We start from the raw sequence: 17,260 nt of genomic DNA, 5'->3' as shown, positions 1-17,260 counted from the left end.
AAGTAATTTTAAGTTGAATGCAGTGGTCATGAGAATAAGTTCTAATTCAGTATTTAAAGAAAAAATCAATCCCCTGCAGATTTTGTTACATTGTACTAGAGTAACGGTGAAATAAAGGGAATAACACATCTTCTGTCTCAAAATATTTTATATATGGATGCATTTTAGTCACCAGAACGCTGAAGAGCAGAGCTGATGCAAAAGCTGCAGAACAAGTCCGTGAAGCAAATGGGGATTTGGAGGTCCGCCGAAGCTGCAGACTTCGACGAAGTCGTTACACCACTACAAATCAATCTGTTTTGTTTGACAAACTGATAACAAAGTAAGTGGGTTTTTTTCATCATCTTGCAAAGCTACTAAAATGAACCTTATTAGCAAGCCTTTGTGCTATGGCATAATACTGGCTAGGGACTTTCTTCTTCTTTTGACAACAGAAAAAGGTATTGTTATTCCTGGCAGCAAGAGCTAAATGCATTCAGCGGTTAGGCTGAGACTTCCCTACATGCCCCTCTGTATACACGACGTCCTTGTGATAAGTGCTGTGCTGCAGGTGCCCGCCATAGTAGAGTCCCACCAGGGTTGCCCGGCTCGGAACTTGCAGGATGTTGTTGGCAACCTCTGCTAACATTCCGTTGCCGTTGATCAGGTAGCTCCTCTTCCTTGCTCCTCTGCCTGCGCTGGTATGTCCTGTAGTTGTTGTTCGTGTATTGGCTTCTGTAAGGTGTGGGCCTTTGTACTTCGCAGCCAAGGTGTTCAACCCGAGTTTTTCAGAAGTAGGTGCTTGTGGCTGTTAACAGACTTCCAGGTCTGAGAGTGTGTGCAGGAGGATGTATTTGGAAGGTGCTTCATGTGTAAAGAATTTGGGCACAGCCAATGTTTAAAGTGGCCACTGGTCTCTTTGTTTTGGGATTGCCAGTTGCAGAGAGATCTTCGTACTAGAGGATCTTTTATGTATGGGCTGGGTGGGTTTGTGTGTTGTCTTGTGAACCAAAAGACCTGCTTTACGTTGTGACTTTCGGTAGATTTACCTTGCCCTGTAAATCAATTTTTTTTAGTGTCAGAAGCGCCTTCACTTTTAATTAACTTGTCTTCCATGCTTACTAATAATTTTATAATGCTCGCTTGAGTTAAGATACCGAGGAAAGTTGAATACAGCCAAAGTGAAGTAGCCCTAGTGTTTCTGCCTGTCTGTCCATGGCTTAATTCTCTTTGTGAAGCCCCAATTGACATTGTTTTCTGAAAGGTTTGCAAAGTGTAACAGCAGTGGGATGTTTATTCCAGCATATAAAGTCATGGAAAACCAGCATGAAACTTAAATTACAGTTAAGAGAAGAATAAGCAACCTGTTGTCTGAGGAAGGCTGTGAACTGAAAATGACTTAATGCAATCATGCAGAGCAACTTAAGTGTTATAAAAAACTGCCATAGTTCTTCCTGTTATCTTACTATGATCTTCAGAATTCTTTTTTTCCTACTACAACATTTTTTTACTGTGTTCAGCAAGAGGGGAAAATAAACCTGAAAACAGTGTATATTTGCAAATCCTCAAACACTTGTTCTTAAATCTCTTTAAAAAAAAGTAAACATTTGACCTAATTTTTAAGTAGTGTTTAAAAAGTTGTCCATGACTCTTGCTTTGTGCATACTTTTTTAAAATGTCCTACTGATTATGTGTAGTGTTTGAGATGTTGTTATTTTTTTGTACTTGCCTATCTTTGCTCTTACATGTCAACTTTTTGTCTTAGTACTGCAGAAGCAGTCTTGCAAAAAATGGATGACATGGAGAAGATGCGTAGACGGCGAATGATGGAAGACCTTGGGGTGTTCCAGGATGCAGAAGAAGTAGATACTAATTTATTTTCCTGGTTTTGTATAAGTAGTGTATTTCACATAGGGAAATTATTGAGCTGTAATTTTAATTTAGCTGAAATAACTTCTTCCGAAGACTAGCGTCATCTACAATAGCATTTGGTTTTGCTCTCTAATTATAATTTAACATCTTACTGTTATGTTATATTAAGCATATATAGATATGCTCTAAGGGTGGAGGAAATACCTTCTTCAGAAGCCATGAAATAGCAGCGATACGCTGAAATACGTGTCTTATACCGTGCCTTCTGAATTGCCTTATGATTTTTGAGTGGACACTGTTTACAAACAGCGGTTTTGGGGCTTGGGTTTTCACTTCAAATTGGACTAAAAACTGAATGCATTGATGTCTGCTTTATCTGTGTTTGTTGTTCTGCCAGCCTTGCCTCTGAGCTTAAGTAGCCCTCTGTCCCTAGAGGAACTTAATGTGAAAATTATATACAGCAATCGTATTTCCTCTGTCTGAGTTTTGCTTTATTAAATTGTTCTTCCACTGTCTTTTTGAATGACAGGCACTTCATTTTTTAAACATCTTCATAGCCTGCTTGCACAGGTTTTTGGTTAGATCTGAATTTCTTTTTTTTTTTTTGAATGAAACCGGAATTGTCCATAGTACTTTGTATAGCATCTCTCAAATGCCCATATGAATTTTTTCTTGTCTGCTAGGAATTGTTTTTTCTTGGGTTCTGTCACACTCTTGGATTATTAACCTGTGATTAATCGAGCCACTCAGTTTTGTATCTGGATGAGTATTTAACTATCGCATGTACTAAGCCCTATTTTAGCGCAGAAATTCTTGTTACTAATCCTGGGTGCCCGAATGATGTTCCGATTCTCTCCTCCTGTACCTTAATCTTTTGTGTATACGGAGTGCCTTGATAATGTTACTACATGGGCACCAAATATGCCCACGTCAGGTTTTCTGCATATTTGTGACTGATCTTTCTTGTTTGTTTTCATTAGGAAAACCTCGATAGGTACTCCCGAGGAGAGGAAGAAATCCAAAGAGCTGACGAAGAAATAGCTGATAATCAAGGTGGCACCGTAGTTGGGTTCTGTTTTAAATTTTCTTTCCTGTGCTCTAGCCAAAAGCTTTGTCTTAAACAATTGAGACGAGCTGAACTACTGGGTATTTTTCATCGGTTAAAAAAATCTGTATTGCTGTTGGCATTACAAGCCATAGTCACGGACTCTAGGGCTGTACTGTAGTGAGCTCAGAAGAGGTATTCAGAGGAAAAAAAAAAAAAAATTGGTGCTTTTCCAAAATGTTTACAAGATAAAAGGCAACAGATGGCTGTGGACAGGTGGGAATACAAAGAAGTGGATGGTATTACTCAGAATGAGGAGGAGTGGTCTCGCTACAGCAGGAGCATGACAGTTTTCACGGTTTTGAGCAGCACAGCAAGAGTTTTCAGGAAGTAAGGGAGGCTGCCAGATGTGTATGGAAAGCTGCTCCCGAGGGTGAAGATGAGCAGGGGAGAAGACAGCGTTGTTCATTTTTGTGTTTAGCAGGTAGTCAGTGGAAGCTGCTGCCTGGGCCTGTAATTAGGAGCTGTCATCGCGGTACTCAGTGGGAAATAACTTGAGGAATACGTTAAATTGTAAAAGGCCATATTAACTTTATGTTTGAAGTGAGGGGGAAAAACTTCAAGGTTTTAAGGAGAATGATAGTTGTGATTAAGGCGGTCAGTCCACTGATCCTTGGAGGAGCTTTCTGGATGGAAGAGCAGGGGGTGAGACTGTGCCTAAGGACAGAAAAGGATGTGGCGGCAGTTGAGCCGATCAGTGTTAGGTTTTGTGACAGACCTCCTCTGCACACCCCCAAGGGAGCTCGGAGAGCCCGTGGCAGGAGGGGGAGCCCAAGTAATACCCTGCCGTGCTACTCCCAGGCTCATCCCAGGGCCATCAGCCCGTCCAAGTCCTATCTGCACAAGGCCAGAGGAGCACAGGGGTGGGTGCACAATGGCAGGCAGGGACCCAAATGAAGGCCTCAAATCAAGGAGGAGCAGCCTCCTTGTCTGGGCCCCTCCCAGGGCTGTCCCAGCAGAGCCATCAGCCCCAGTGTCCCCGCGTGAAACCCGTCGGGATGAGTTGTGGGGAGCATGAGAGATGATGTACGCCATACCCAGCGAGGGCAGCATCTTGGGCGTGTTACACAGACTGTGAAAGGCTTGACCACTGGCAGTGGAGGCCTACAAAAGGGGTCGAGCTAGATGTCCAGGTGTTAATGTGTGCTGGGGTGATCTTGTTCCTAACCGTGAACAGGCCAGAGAACAGTCTGTGGCCTGGTTTTAGGCCTGTTGTTAGTTGAGACCTAGCCTGTGGCTCCCAGGTGTGCGCCTTGGTGATCAGAGCTCCTCGCAGAGCAGCCAGAGAACACCTGGAGCCGCAGGAGGAGCCCAGCCAGAGACCTAAAGAAACCAAGGTAGGGCAAGGCATTAACAGAAAGAAACATGATCAAGTGTGCCAGGGGCTATTTGGCTGGTAAGGGAGAAGGACAGCTACCTCATCATTTGGAGATCTAGTTAGGAGAATATCAGCTCGAGGCCTTAATAAGAGCAGCTTTAATACAAGGCATTGGCAGTCGAGAGGGAGGAACTATATGGCTTGGTTCCAGTGGGTGGCTCTCATGGTGTTAGGCAGGAGAGACTTGTAGAAAAGAATTAGAAATAGTGTGTTGAATGGGAAATAAGAGTACGGGGCGATACATTGGTGGTGAAAGTGAAAACTCTGGCATTTTAAATTAGGAAAAAACTAAAATAGACTTTTGTAATGGGAAGCATGCCAGGAAGGAGTGGGGCAAGTGTGTCAGTGTTGGTGTAAAGAAGATGAGTGGAGCAAGGGGAAGGACTAGCGGAGCAGAAAAGCAGAGAAATTCACGCCTCTGTGGCAGGAGTGTTGGAGTACCAAGGACTGAGGATGGTAGTGATGCCGAAATAATTTTTCAGGTTTCCATGTGCTGTCTGCCTATCTTGTGTAACTCATCTTGCATTCAGAAAGCAGTATGACCTTTTGGGGGGAAGAAAGAAAAGGGTGGTGCTTTCCAAAGAATACGATTGACTTAATTTTAGTGAGCAGGTAGGTGAACAGAGCACGCACATTCCTCACCTGGTGTCCAGCTATTAATGTGAGAGGGTATTATGAAGAACCTGCTAGATAATCATGCTCTGGTTTTTGCATTCTTAGCAACTTTTGTGCAAAAACTTTAAGTTACTTTGCAGAAGCTAGTGGCATCAACTGTATGCATTTGACATCATTTTCTGACTGGGGAAGTTCAAAGCTGTGACTTGCCCATTGTTGCTCATGTAATCTGTGGCAGAGCTAGGACTTGGAGCTAGATGACCATGCTTAGTCTTACCACTGCAGAGCATTCAAAACATTTCCTTGAAACGCTGTCGCAAAATAACCAGAAATTACTTTCTGAAATAGTGGTTTTCATAGGAGCTGCATCTTAGCTAAGCAAGATGACAGAGTTGGTGTTACTAAGACTGGTGAGAAATCACCCACAGCAATTCCGCCAAGGCCAGAACAATATATGTCTGCTCCTCTGTGTTTTGTAATTTCTGGAATGTGTCTTGCATAAATTGCTCTTAAGCTTTTGCAGGTTTTCCGATCCATTGTGTCACTAACGTGAAGGTAATAGTAAAACCTATAGGCATCTGCGTAGTGTGTTTTGAATTTCATATAATTTGCAGCAGTACTTAAGCAGTTTAATGTTATGTCGATGTGTGGTAGTTTCATCAGAAGAAAGTGAAGAGAAAGAAGATGATGACGGTGAAGACACTCGAAAGCGTTATGACCTTCGACAGAGGAAAACCGTTCAGCGCTATCAAGCTCCATTGACAAGTAGGTTATATGCACGGTTTCTCTTAAGAGCCAGTTTCTTGCATATAAGTGACTTTTTTTTTAATGACGATATATACACACACTCAACTTCTATTTAAATTTCTTGCCTTCATTCTGCAAGTAAATGTCATTAAAGGCGTGTATCCTGTGCACGTTATATTTCCTTGCCATTTGCCATACTTATTGTTGGTTTTCAGTAAAAAAATGACCTATGTGCCCTTGAAGGAACAGGAATTAAACAGACCTGATAATCTTACTCTTGTGGTTTTCAGTTGTCCTTAAAAAGCAGGTGTGTGTTTTTTCACTTCTGCTGTGTACTGATTTATTAAAAAAATCCACCCCTCCCCCAAATCACTTGAAACTTCCCCTGAAATTAGAGATAGGGGACACATGTCACATTTTCTGCCTCTTGCACTATCCTGCTGTCTCTTACACTTGTTTGTAATGTTATTTCAAATTGTTTGCTTTCAACAGAACCAAGACAACGTAAGATCTATTTCTCGGGCCGGTCTTCACCTGTCAGACGGAGAGATTCATTTAGAAGTGCTCAGTCACAAGGCTCTTGCTGCAAAAGAACTAAAAGGTTGGTGTACGGTTAGCGATAGTTCTTATTTATCAATGGTGCTGTCAGTCGCATTACTGAATAATGCTTTCAGAGGTTGTCGGACTGGTGGTAATTACAGATTCATAGTATGATTATTGCTGTGGTAGTCTGAGGGTATAAAGAAAACAAATCTTGCCGGGGGGTGGGGCAGGGGAGAGACTATACTTTTTATTAGCCATTAGATTTTAAAAAATGCAGTATTTGTGGTCACTGATAAGGTGATTATGGAGGTTGTGGCTGAGATTGTGTAACTGAAAGTCTTTTGTTCTGGAATTGAAGCCAGAATCTCCCTCTGAAAACCTTAGACTATTTAATCTTGAAGGATACAAACTATTTTCTGAAAACTGAAGGTAATTTAGTTAGAGGGAGAGCCTGTATGGAAGTTTTAGTGGATTTTATGGTTTTTTTAATCACTCCAATAGTGATTCTGGTTTCTCTTTGGAATCAGTTAATGTTTCTGTATGAAACTATCCTTAAACAAGAAAAATGCTGAATGAAATTGTAAATTGTAAACTGCAATAATAACTTATAAATTGCCATAGTAATGACAAAGGGGGTTTGGATCCTGTAAGCAATGAGAGCATGGAGAATGCCATGGCTTGCTAGATAGGAGCATTTTGTTTAGCATCCTTGAAAGCAGACAGTTATGGAAGGAAGGGTTTTTGAAGCCAAATTTGTGTTTCACAGAGTGGATACGTAATGCTAAGTGAAACTCGATTTGGGTGTGAGAGAGAGAGAGAGAGATGGGACAAAATGAGTACTTTGTTTATGAAATTTCTTTGCAAAATAGTTAAACATTTTACCTTCCTAAGAAAAATTAAACTTTGCTGTCACAAGGAAAAATCTTGTGATGGACTTGGAAATTGGTTTCATAAGGACTACAACGATCTGGAAACTCAATAGATCTCAAAGTAGATTCTGAGATAGAATTCACTTGCAATTTGAGATTACTTAGTGTGTACTTCAGTTTTTTTACTTGTTTGTTTGAAATGTTTGCAGACGGAGACACGCAGTCCACACAAGAGATTCCACATCCTCTTCCTCATCGCCCTCATCTGATGATGAAGAGCATTTTGAGAGGCATAGGAAGCACAGCCGTAACCGAGATTTAAGAAGGTTGATGTAATTGGAGACTAGGGGAGGGAGGAATCTACCTGGGAGGAGTTTGCATCTGCCTAACCATGAAGTGTTATCCCCTTCATCTTGTACAGTTTCTAAATTGCAGCAATATTTAATCATAGCTGTTGGTACCGACAACTGTAACTGGACTCTCTAACATTGGACTTTTAGAATTGATTTTTAATAAGCAGTTTGCTTTCTAGGCAGGAATGTGGGGAGGAACACTTACGTAGGTTTTTTAATGTAATATTCTACTGTTCCTGTGCTTTACAGTAATTTATTCAGAAAGAAACCCACCATAACAGAAACTGTTATAAATAGAGGCAATTATGGAGGTTTTGTTACTTAACAAACGCTCTAGAAAAACTACTTTAGTAACAACCTAACAAATAAGTTTTCAGCCAGACGTCTTTCAGGCAAGTGCGTCTTCTGGCACACACATCCCAAAGTCCTTGGGAAGGACCAGCAGTGGCTGGGCAGCCTTTATAAGGTTAATCCACACTGAAATAAGTATCGCCTCAGGCTGTAACTTTTTGAAGGCAGAAGCAAAAAATCTTTGAAAGATGTCAGTGTGTTTTGGGGGTTCTTCCATCACACAAATCGAGGTCAGTTCACAGTCTCCACATACGGAATAACTTGTTCTAAGCTTGCATTCATATACGTGCTGTGTGGACAGGCCGGGATATTCGTACGTGCTAAGAGTTGTGAAAATAGTAAACTCAGTTTAATGCCTGGAGTGACCATTTTCCTTTATTTGCTCATGGACATTAAATGTAAACCAATTTGAAGGAATATTTAACTCTTCAGGAATTTTATGCTCATTTATAAGGTTGTCTTCACCTTGTTCACTTGCCATCATGATAAAAGCAGAAATCTTCTAGCTGCACGTTGAGTTAGAAAATGCCTTTCTTTCTCTTTCTCCTTAATTCAAATCAGGTGTCTTCCAGTGAACTTTCAGAAAGGTGACTTAAAGGGAATTCACAAGGATCGAATGAAAATTGGAGCAAGTCTGGCTGACGTTGATCCAATGCAAATAGACTGTTCAGTAAGTATTTTTAGTTCATTGTGTCAGTGAGATGTTTCCAGTGTTTCTGAAAGTGTTTGATAACATGCTGCCTACAACCACTTTGGTTTACAGCTTTCTCTCAAGTGATTTGAAAATTGCCCAGAACACTTCCTTTGTGCTGACTTACGGTTTCTGATGGAACCTTATCAAGGCTGCAGCTTTCTTTAACATATAAACCGTGTTCTGTTGAATTCTCTGTAGGTACGATTTGATGGTGTGGGTGGTCTTTCTGACCACATTTCAGCTCTAAAAGAGATGGTTGTTTTTCCATTGCTTTACCCAGAAGTCTTTGAGAGATTCAAAATTCAACCTCCAAGGTAACAGACATTGTTTAAAACTATAAATTCTGATTCACCCATTTTCAGGAGAATATTCAGCTGAGGTATCAATATGTTTCCAGGCTTCAAAATTTTCAGCAGTGTTGAGGGGGATTTTAGCAGTCGTGAAAAGTACTTTCTTAAAAATGGGTAGAATCCAGAATATAGGTAGGTTCAAAGGTTTACTGTGTGGTGAGAATACACTTTCAAAGTGTCTTGCCTTTACACAGGTGGGGTTGGGGTGGTTTTGTTTTAAGTGCTATGTACAAGTGAACTTGATTAGTTTGTAAGCAGGAAGGAATCATCTGCTGGTAGTCGACTGTAATCTGTTGCTTGGAAGTCCAGTTGTCTCTCCCACTGACTCTCTTTTTTCTCCAAGTGCTCAAGGGTCAGTTTTACAATTGACAGGACTTGCAACTAGAACGTTGCAGTGTTTGTTGTGCTTGGGCTAAAATAAGAATCTGTCCACTTCTTACACAGCTAAATTAGTTCTGTGTTATGAAATGAAATTATTAGAGACGTAATTGCTAGCTTTAGATGTTCTTGGTCAGCAAAACTCAATCACGGTATATTGAAGTATGACTTTAAATTCTTTGCTTTCAAATCTTTCAGCGTTTTGCTTTTTTATTAATTGAAATTCTTTCTGAAACAGCAGCGTATTGGCTTTTCTAGTTGATGGCTATATTTCTCTGGAAATGCAGAATACCCTCCCAGCTTTAGCTTTCCTCCTCGTTTATCATCAGCAATGGATGGTCTGGGAGACCAAGTCCAGTAACTTAAAGCTTTTGAAGGGAGAATGAAATGCCTTACTACCAAAACTTGCCTTTTGTGAAAACAAGAATGAATACGCAGTGTATGGCTGAAGAATGAACTGGTGATTTGTAAGTTAGCCCAGTCTCAGATTCTGTGCTGAGGTTTGTTCTTGTTTGGCTCCGCTGTGCTGTAATCACCGCTGTTAGTTTGTCAGCAGTTTTGGAAGTGTCCTTCTGGGGCACGATGGTCTTTTCTCAAGGTTTTGTGTATCTGCGTTACCCTCTTTATTCATTTTGGTTACTGCCTCGTTGAATTGTGTAGGAATGCAAAACTTCCACCTGTTTTGACTTTTCTCATGCTTCAGCTGTTACCCTATCTTATACATGAAGTGTTTTGGTTAGGAGAGGAGAGTGGTGTGTTTTAGGGATGGGGGCTGTGATAGGTACTTTTCCATGATGTTTTTCTTAGGTGAATCTGTTTGGTTTTTTTAATTGCAGAGGCTGTCTCTTCTATGGTCCACCAGGGACTGGAAAGACACTGGTTGCTCGTGCACTTGCTAATGAATGTAGCCAAGGTGACAGGAGAGTAGCCTTTTTTGTAAGAAAAGGTGCCGACTGCCTGAGTAAATGGGTGGGGGAGTCTGAACGACAGCTTCGTTTGTTATTTGATCAGGTAAGGTTGAAATGTGCGTGTGTTCTGTCCGAGCTGTAACTGCAATTTTCTGTGGTCAAAATTTTTAAGAAGAACTCACTCCTTTTCGTGTTTTGTCAGTTCCTTCCACTGAAATGGGTTTGTGAGTGTTTCCTTTTTCAGTGGGTTTTTTAGGGGCTTGAAATCTTGAGATGCGTTGGGAAAGTTTAACAAAACAAACGAGAAAACCTCGCAAAGCAGCCCCCACCTCCCCCCCCCCCACCCCCCCGCCACAAAAAAGAAAAACCCAGCCACAAAAAAGGTTGCAAGAGGCAAGAGATGGTGGCTTTAGATCAGAGGGAAACAGATGTGGGCTGAAAGCATGGTCATTTACATTCCTAATGGAAGCTTGCTTCCCAAACCTGCGACTGAGTTAAGTCCTGGCTCTGTTCTCAGTGGTTGCCAAATAGCTGTAGAAACTGCTGGTACCATTTGTTTCCTGTCAGCCAGTCTCAGTGGGTTGACACAGGCTGCTGTCTTCTGTTACTCGTGCTGCTTACTCCATTAGGTCAGTTAGTAGAGATCCCTGACGCTAGTCTGGAAAATCTAGTTCCGGTGACTTCCCACCCATAACGTTTTTCATGCATTTTCTCTTTAAGATAGTGCTGGTTTCCTTATGTCAATATTCCTGTGTTTTCATTCTAGGCCTACCGGATGCGACCTTCAATTATTTTCTTTGATGAGATAGATGGTCTTGCTCCTGTACGGTCCAGTAAACAAGACCAAATTCATAGGTAGTACGCTTTTTGTATCTATAGAGAAGCTGCTTGATCTTTGTGAAAAGGCGACCACAACCTATCTAACTTTATGTGACAGATTCATTTGTCCTGAAAAGTAGTGAGTCAGTGGTACTAAATTTCAGATGACTTTTAAGCAATAATTGAAAGCAATTCACCAAGCTTGATATGAGCACAAGGCCTGTGTTACCTTACCTATTTTTGTAATGTCTTAAAATGAGTCTTTCGCTAATCAGCATCTCATCAATAGAAGCTTGTCTTTTTTGAGTGATCATTGGAGAAGGTCACGTAGAACGTAACAAAGTTTACTAAACCAGTGAACGAAAATTATATTTTTATGTTAGCTCTGTTGTATCAACACTTCTGGCACTTATGGATGGCTTAGACAGCAGAGATGAGATTGTGGTAATCGGAGCCACCAACAGACTGGATTCTATAGATCCTGCTTTACGAAGACCCGGACGCTTTGATCGAGAGTTCCTCTTCAGCTTGCCAAATAAAGAGGTCAGAACTTAAAACTCAACCTTAACGCTAATGTGACAAAGTCCATCTTTATAGCAAAACCACGTAACGATGCAGTGTCACGGAGCAGTTAAAGTCAGAATCAGTATTGCACAAGTTGGACAAAAGAGGGATATCTGGAGAGACTGCGTTGTACTGCGGAGGGCAGATCTGGTACTGAATATATACGATTAAGAGGATTTCAGCAAGTAGTTAGTTCTATACTTAGTTCTGGTTTCGCTGGGACCAGCCGAGAAAATGGGATGCGGCTAGTCACGGAAATGTTTAAGTAAGAATGGATGTCTGAATTAGCTATAAATTACTGCTCTCTCATTGTGAAAATGAAAGAAGTGGTGTGCACACAAGCATGCCTTTTTGCCAACAAAAACTTTTATCAAGGCTGGTGCTGGAGCGAATTAAAATTTTTCATTGCTGAAGTGATTCGTGTTTTGCTTACTTATCTAATCCACTGAGGCACTTTCTCCCTGAAGTGCTCTTGCTCTCGGTTCTTGGTTTATGAATGGAGAGGGGACGTACCAGTGTTGGATTGTTCGCAGGCTGGGTATGCTGGGAGATACCTATAAGTATCTGGGGATCTGAGATTGTTACTGGTACTTATTAAGAGGGAGTTGGACAAAGATGTGAAGTACACTGCACAGGTGCAGGGCTTGGGCTGCTTCTAGTTCAATGGCAGTAGCTAAGCAATGAAAAACTAGGTATACAGCCACCCAAAAATATACACTGAGCAGTGTATTTAACACAAACGTTTGTCTCCAGTGTTTACCTGCTTTTGGGAACGGGAGAGGAAGTGCCATGAAACAGATATAACGCATGATTCCCTACTGTGGCAGAATTCTAGAAATGTGCCATAATTATTCTGTGTACCAGGAAATACTTAAATGCAAGTCCTGCTCAGATCGGAGATGAAGATAGGCAACGTTTGACATTTTCTGAATCGGTGACAGTAGTTTGAGTCATAATTATTGTTGTTCTTTGTAGTAATTGTAGCAATTTGAAATGTAGTGCTAGGACTGTTTTCCTTGAATGAACTGGCAGAAAAGCAAATTTGATGAACTAATGAGACTCTCACCGTGAAATTTTGCTAAATTTGCAAGAATTTTCTTTGATGAAAAATCTCTGTTTGCAGATGAGGTTTTTTACTACAATTTTTTCCTCAGGACCATTAGGTGTCTCATACTTGTGGAAACGTGCTTTTTCTGGAAGCTATAAATGGCTTCCATTTCACTGCAGGCCCCCAGCAAGAGTTTAATGTGACAAGTAGAGAACTATTAAATTTCCTGCTTGCAAAAGAAGAGAGCCTATTAACTGAACTTCAGAATACTTGAAAGTTAGCAGAGAAGAAAAGTGTTTGTATTAATGTGAGGGGGTTTTGGGTTTTGTGGTGTTTGGGATTTTTTGAAGAGAAAACTTAGGACCAACTAAAATGCAACCATTTTGTTTCCAGGCTAGAAAAGAGATTTTCAAGATTCACACACGAGACTGGACCCCTAAGCCATTGGACGTGTTTCTTGAAGAGCTAGCTGAAAAATGTGTTGGTAAGTTTGAAAAGAAAGTGAGTTACTGCATGTGACTGAGTCCTAAGGAATCCGAGCTTGTACCAGGCAGTACCCGAGCTCTTGTGCCTTGCTGCAGAGCGAGGCGGTGAGGCAGCTGGCACGCCTTGAGAGCAAACAAAGTTAGATGCTTCTTTTCTTTTAATTTTCTTGTTGTCTCTCAGAACATTGGATGGGTTTGGGGCATCTTCCTCAGGAGCAAAGTTTTGATTAGGAGGCTGCTTCATACGTGCAGGGTATCAGGCCGCGAGACATGTAACAAAACTTCTCTGCAGTGCAGTAACTCTTTAAATTCTCTCTTAGCCTGATAATTTTTGGCTGCATACAAAGTCTTTCAGTGTTGCCCTTTGGAAACCTTGGCCTTGACTTCTGTGTTGCCCGAGACTGACGTAACATTTGATTCTTGTTTTGTTTATTAGGATACTGTGGTGCTGATATTAAATCCTTATGTGCCGAAGCTGTCCTCTGTGCTTTGCGCCGCCGCTATCCCCAGATATACCAAAGTAATGAGAAACTGCAGTTAGATACCGCTTCTATTAAAGTAACAGCAAAGGATTTTGTCATGGCTATGCAGAAGACTGTTCCGGCTTCACAGAGGGCTGTGGCTTCACCTGGGCAAGCGCTATCACCTATTTCAAAACCACTGTTTGAAAACACACTAGCAAGAATTTTACAAGCCTTGCAGAGAGTGTTTCCCCATGCAGAGCTTGCGCTAAAGAAGGACCGACAGCAAGGTATAACAGTAACATCCATTTCTTTACAATTCTGCCAAAGCAAAAACTTCTGATTTGTGCAATCAACGTACACAAACCTCTCAGCTGCAATAACAGTAGAATTTTATAATATGCATGTGCACGCCTTTATTTTGGGAATATCGTGCATAGTTTTTATTCTGGATTCTAAACTGAAGTGCTTGGTGGGAGCTGTGAATGACTCGCAATTTGCAGTAGAGAAATATGCGTTCTCTACCAGAGCACCCTGTTTCTGACAGGAGCTAGCATCATATTTATCATTTGTAGAGATGGGCTTAAGGTTTAATGTATGAGGCACCTCTTTCAAAAGAAGTATTTAAATGGGGGGAGAAGGGCATTTTTACATGAATGCTTCTAATTCCTGTCTGAGGAGCGTCAAGACCACGGTACAAGTGTAAGTGGTTTAAGCTAAATCCTGTTTTAGCTATCCTGATTTTTAACCATAATCTCTTAATTTAAATGTTTGTGCATCACACTGTACACATGCACGTGTGTCGTGGTTTAGTCCCAGCCAGCAACTCAGTACCACGCAGCCGCTCGCTCACTCCCCCTACCCTGATGGGATGGGGGAGAGAATCGGAGGAGTAAGAGTGAGAAACACTCCTGGGTTGAGATAAGAACAGTTTAATAATTGAAATAAAATAAAGTAAAATAATAATAACAACAATATAATAATAATAATAGTAATAATAATATACAAAGCAAGTGATGCACAATGCAATTGCTCACCACCCGACAACCGATACCCAGACAGTTCCGGAGCAGCGGTCGCTGCTCCCCGGCCAACCCCCCCCAGTTTATATACTGAGCATGACGTCATATGGTATGGAATAGCCCTTTGGTCAGTTTGGATCAATTATTCTGGCTGTGCCCCCTCCCAGTTTCTTGTGCGCCTGGCAGAGCATGGGAAGCTGAAAAAGTCCTTGACTAGCATAAGCAGTACTCAGCAACAACTAAAAACATCAGCATGTTATCAACATTCTTCTCCTACTAAATCCAAAACACAGCACTATGCCTGCTGCTAGGAAGAAAATTAACTCTATCCCAGCCGAAACCAGGACAGTATCCACCCCTTATTCTATACCATCTACGTCATGCACAGGCCCTCCCCTTTCCAATGTGTTCCAATTAATCACCACCACTTTCCCTATCTTGATATACACACAGATATCATTCCCTTCGTCTATGGCCCATCCCTCTAAAATGTCCATTGAGTTCATTTAGTCCATGACTTTGGGTTCCATCTGTCATCACAGTCTTTCAGAGCAGGAGAGGTGGTGTGCAGTGTTGGACTGTTGCATGCTGAAGTCAGTTCTCATTCCAAAATGGTTTCATCAAAGTTCATTTTCATTAAGCTGGGCAATTCTTACTGCAATACCATTGATGTGGCATATAGCAATCATAATATACAGTATTATATACTTAATATTAACCTACTATATTATTATATTAACATGCAGTTAAGAGATAACATATAGTTAAGAGATAACATACAGTATTATAAAGCAATTAATATCATACAATTCAGTTCATTAGCTATTTTCACCCAAAATCAAATTCCCTTGAGGTACACATTGGGCTTCCCCATCCTTTCGCATCACCCACCAAGTGCACCCAGGTCCTTGAGCAAAAGCAATCCCACGAATGGGTTTGCCTTTGCCAGAGGGGGAAGTAACCCAGACTGTCTTCCCCAGCGTATTTTTCATGTGCACTACAGGAACTTTATCTCCTTCTACAGTACGTAAAAGTTTTGATTGGGCAGGGCCAGCTCGATTGGCAGATCCCCTGGTGTTGACTAACCAGGTGGCTTTTGCTAAATGCGTATCCCAATGTTTAAACGTCCCACCACCCATTGCTCTCAGGGTAGTCTTTAACAATCCATTGTATCGCTCAATCTTCCCGGAGGCTGGTGCATGGTAAGGGATGTGATACACCCACTCAATGCCGTGCTCTTTGGCCCAGGTGTCTATGAGGTTGTTTTGGAAATGAGTCCCGTTGTCTGACTCAATTCTTTCTGGGGTGCCATGTCGCCACAGGACTTGCTTTTCAAGGCCCAGGATGGTGTTCCGGGCGGTGGCATGGGGCACGGGATATGTTTCCAACCATCCAGTGGTTGCTTCCATCATGGTGAGCACATAGCGCTTGCCTTGGCGGGTCTGTGGGAGCGTGATGTAATCAATCTGCCAGGCCTCCCCATATTTATATTTCAGCCATTGTTCACTATACCCAAGGGGCTTGAACTGCTTGGCTTGCTTGATTGCAGCGCATGTTTCACACTCATGAATAACCTGTGCAATACTGTCCATAGTTAAGTCCACCCCTCGATCACGAGCCCATTTATACGTTGCATCCCTTCCTTGATGGCCTGAGGTGTCATGGGCCCACCGAGCTATAAATAATTCACCCTTATGTTGCCAGTCCAAATCCACCTGAGCCACTTCAATCTTAGCAGCCTGATCTACTTGCTGGTTGTTTTGATGTTCTTCAGTGGCCCGACTCTTAGGTACATGAGCATCTACATGACGAACTTTTACAACCAGGTTCTCTACCCGGGCAGCAATATCTTGCCACAGTGCGGCAGCCCAGATTGGTTTGCCTCTGCGCTGCCAGTTGCTCTGCTTCCATTGCTGCAGCCACCCCCACAGGGCATTTGCCACCATCCATGAGTCAGTATAGAGATAAAGGATTGGCCACTTTTCTCTTTCAGCAATATCTAAAGCCAGCTGAATGGCTTTCACCTCTGCAAACTGACTCGACTCCCCTTCTCCTTCAGCAGTTTATGCGACTTGTCGTATAGGACTCCATACAGCAGCTTTCCACCTCCGATGCTTTCCCACAAGACGACAGGACCCATCAGTGAACAGGGCATATTGCTTTTCATTTTCTGGCAATTTATTATACAGTGGGGCCTCTTCAGCACGTGTCACCTCCTCCTCTGGTGATATTCTAAGGTTTTTTCCTTCTGGCCACTCCATGATCACTTCCAAGATTCCTGGGCGACTGAGGTTTCCTATTCGAGCCCGTTGTGTGATCAATGCAACCCACTTACTCCATGTAGCATCAGTTGCATGATGTGTAGAGGGGACCCTCCCTTTGAACATCCAGCCCAACACCGGCAGTCGGGGTGCCAGCAGGAGCTGTGCTTCAGTACCAACCACTTCTGAAACAGCTCGAACCCCTTCATATGCTGCCAGTATCTCCTTCTCAGTTGGAGTATAGCGGGCTTCGGATCCTCTGTATCCCCGACTCCAAAACCCTAGGGGTCGACCTCGAGTCTCCCCTGGTGCTTTCTGCCAGAGGCTCCAGGTAGGGCCATTCTCCCCGGCTGCAGTGTAGAGCACATTTTTAATATCCTGCCCTGCACGGACTGGCCCAAGGGCTACTGCATGAACTATCTCACGTTTAATTTGTTCAAAGGCTTGTTGTTGCTCAG

The 17,260-nt window shown here is 42.2% G+C and overlaps 1 protein-coding gene across 2 annotated transcripts in view; it reads left to right on the top strand.

Annotated features, from left to right (window-relative positions):
- The window catches only part of LOC142597276 (ATPase family AAA domain-containing protein 2-like), a 45,399-nt gene that overhangs the window by 9,768 nt on the left and 18,371 nt on the right, over positions 1–17,260 (top strand). The window contains exons 1-14 of one of the 2 annotated variants that reach the window (XM_075728251.1): positions 288–322; positions 551–646; positions 1,745–1,841; positions 2,832–2,904; positions 5,604–5,714; positions 6,189–6,297; positions 7,318–7,434; positions 8,374–8,482; positions 8,705–8,820; positions 10,071–10,245; positions 10,909–10,997; positions 11,345–11,504; positions 12,967–13,057; positions 13,495–13,809. In XM_075728251.1, coding sequence (XP_075584366.1) covers positions 603–646; positions 1,745–1,841; positions 2,832–2,904; positions 5,604–5,714; positions 6,189–6,297; positions 7,318–7,434; positions 8,374–8,482; positions 8,705–8,820; positions 10,071–10,245; positions 10,909–10,997; positions 11,345–11,504; positions 12,967–13,057; positions 13,495–13,809 — 1,606 coding nt within the window. In that variant the 5' untranslated portion in view covers positions 288–322; positions 551–602. Of the gene's footprint in view, positions 1–168; positions 323–550; positions 647–1,744; positions 1,842–2,831; positions 2,908–5,603; positions 5,715–6,188; positions 6,298–7,317; positions 7,435–8,373; positions 8,483–8,704; positions 8,821–10,070; positions 10,246–10,908; positions 10,998–11,344; positions 11,505–12,966; positions 13,058–13,494; positions 13,810–17,260 lie in introns of those variants that run through there. The other variant, XM_075728249.1, reaches the window with a different exon arrangement.

Source organism: Pelecanus crispus, chromosome 2 (genome assembly GCF_030463565.1).
Source record: "Pelecanus crispus isolate bPelCri1 chromosome 2, bPelCri1.pri, whole genome shotgun sequence".
Classification (NCBI taxonomy): Eukaryota; Metazoa; Chordata; class Aves; order Pelecaniformes; family Pelecanidae; genus Pelecanus; species Pelecanus crispus.
The sequence above is the reverse complement of the archived record's forward strand: the minus strand, read 5'-3'. Positions and strand labels throughout refer to the sequence as shown.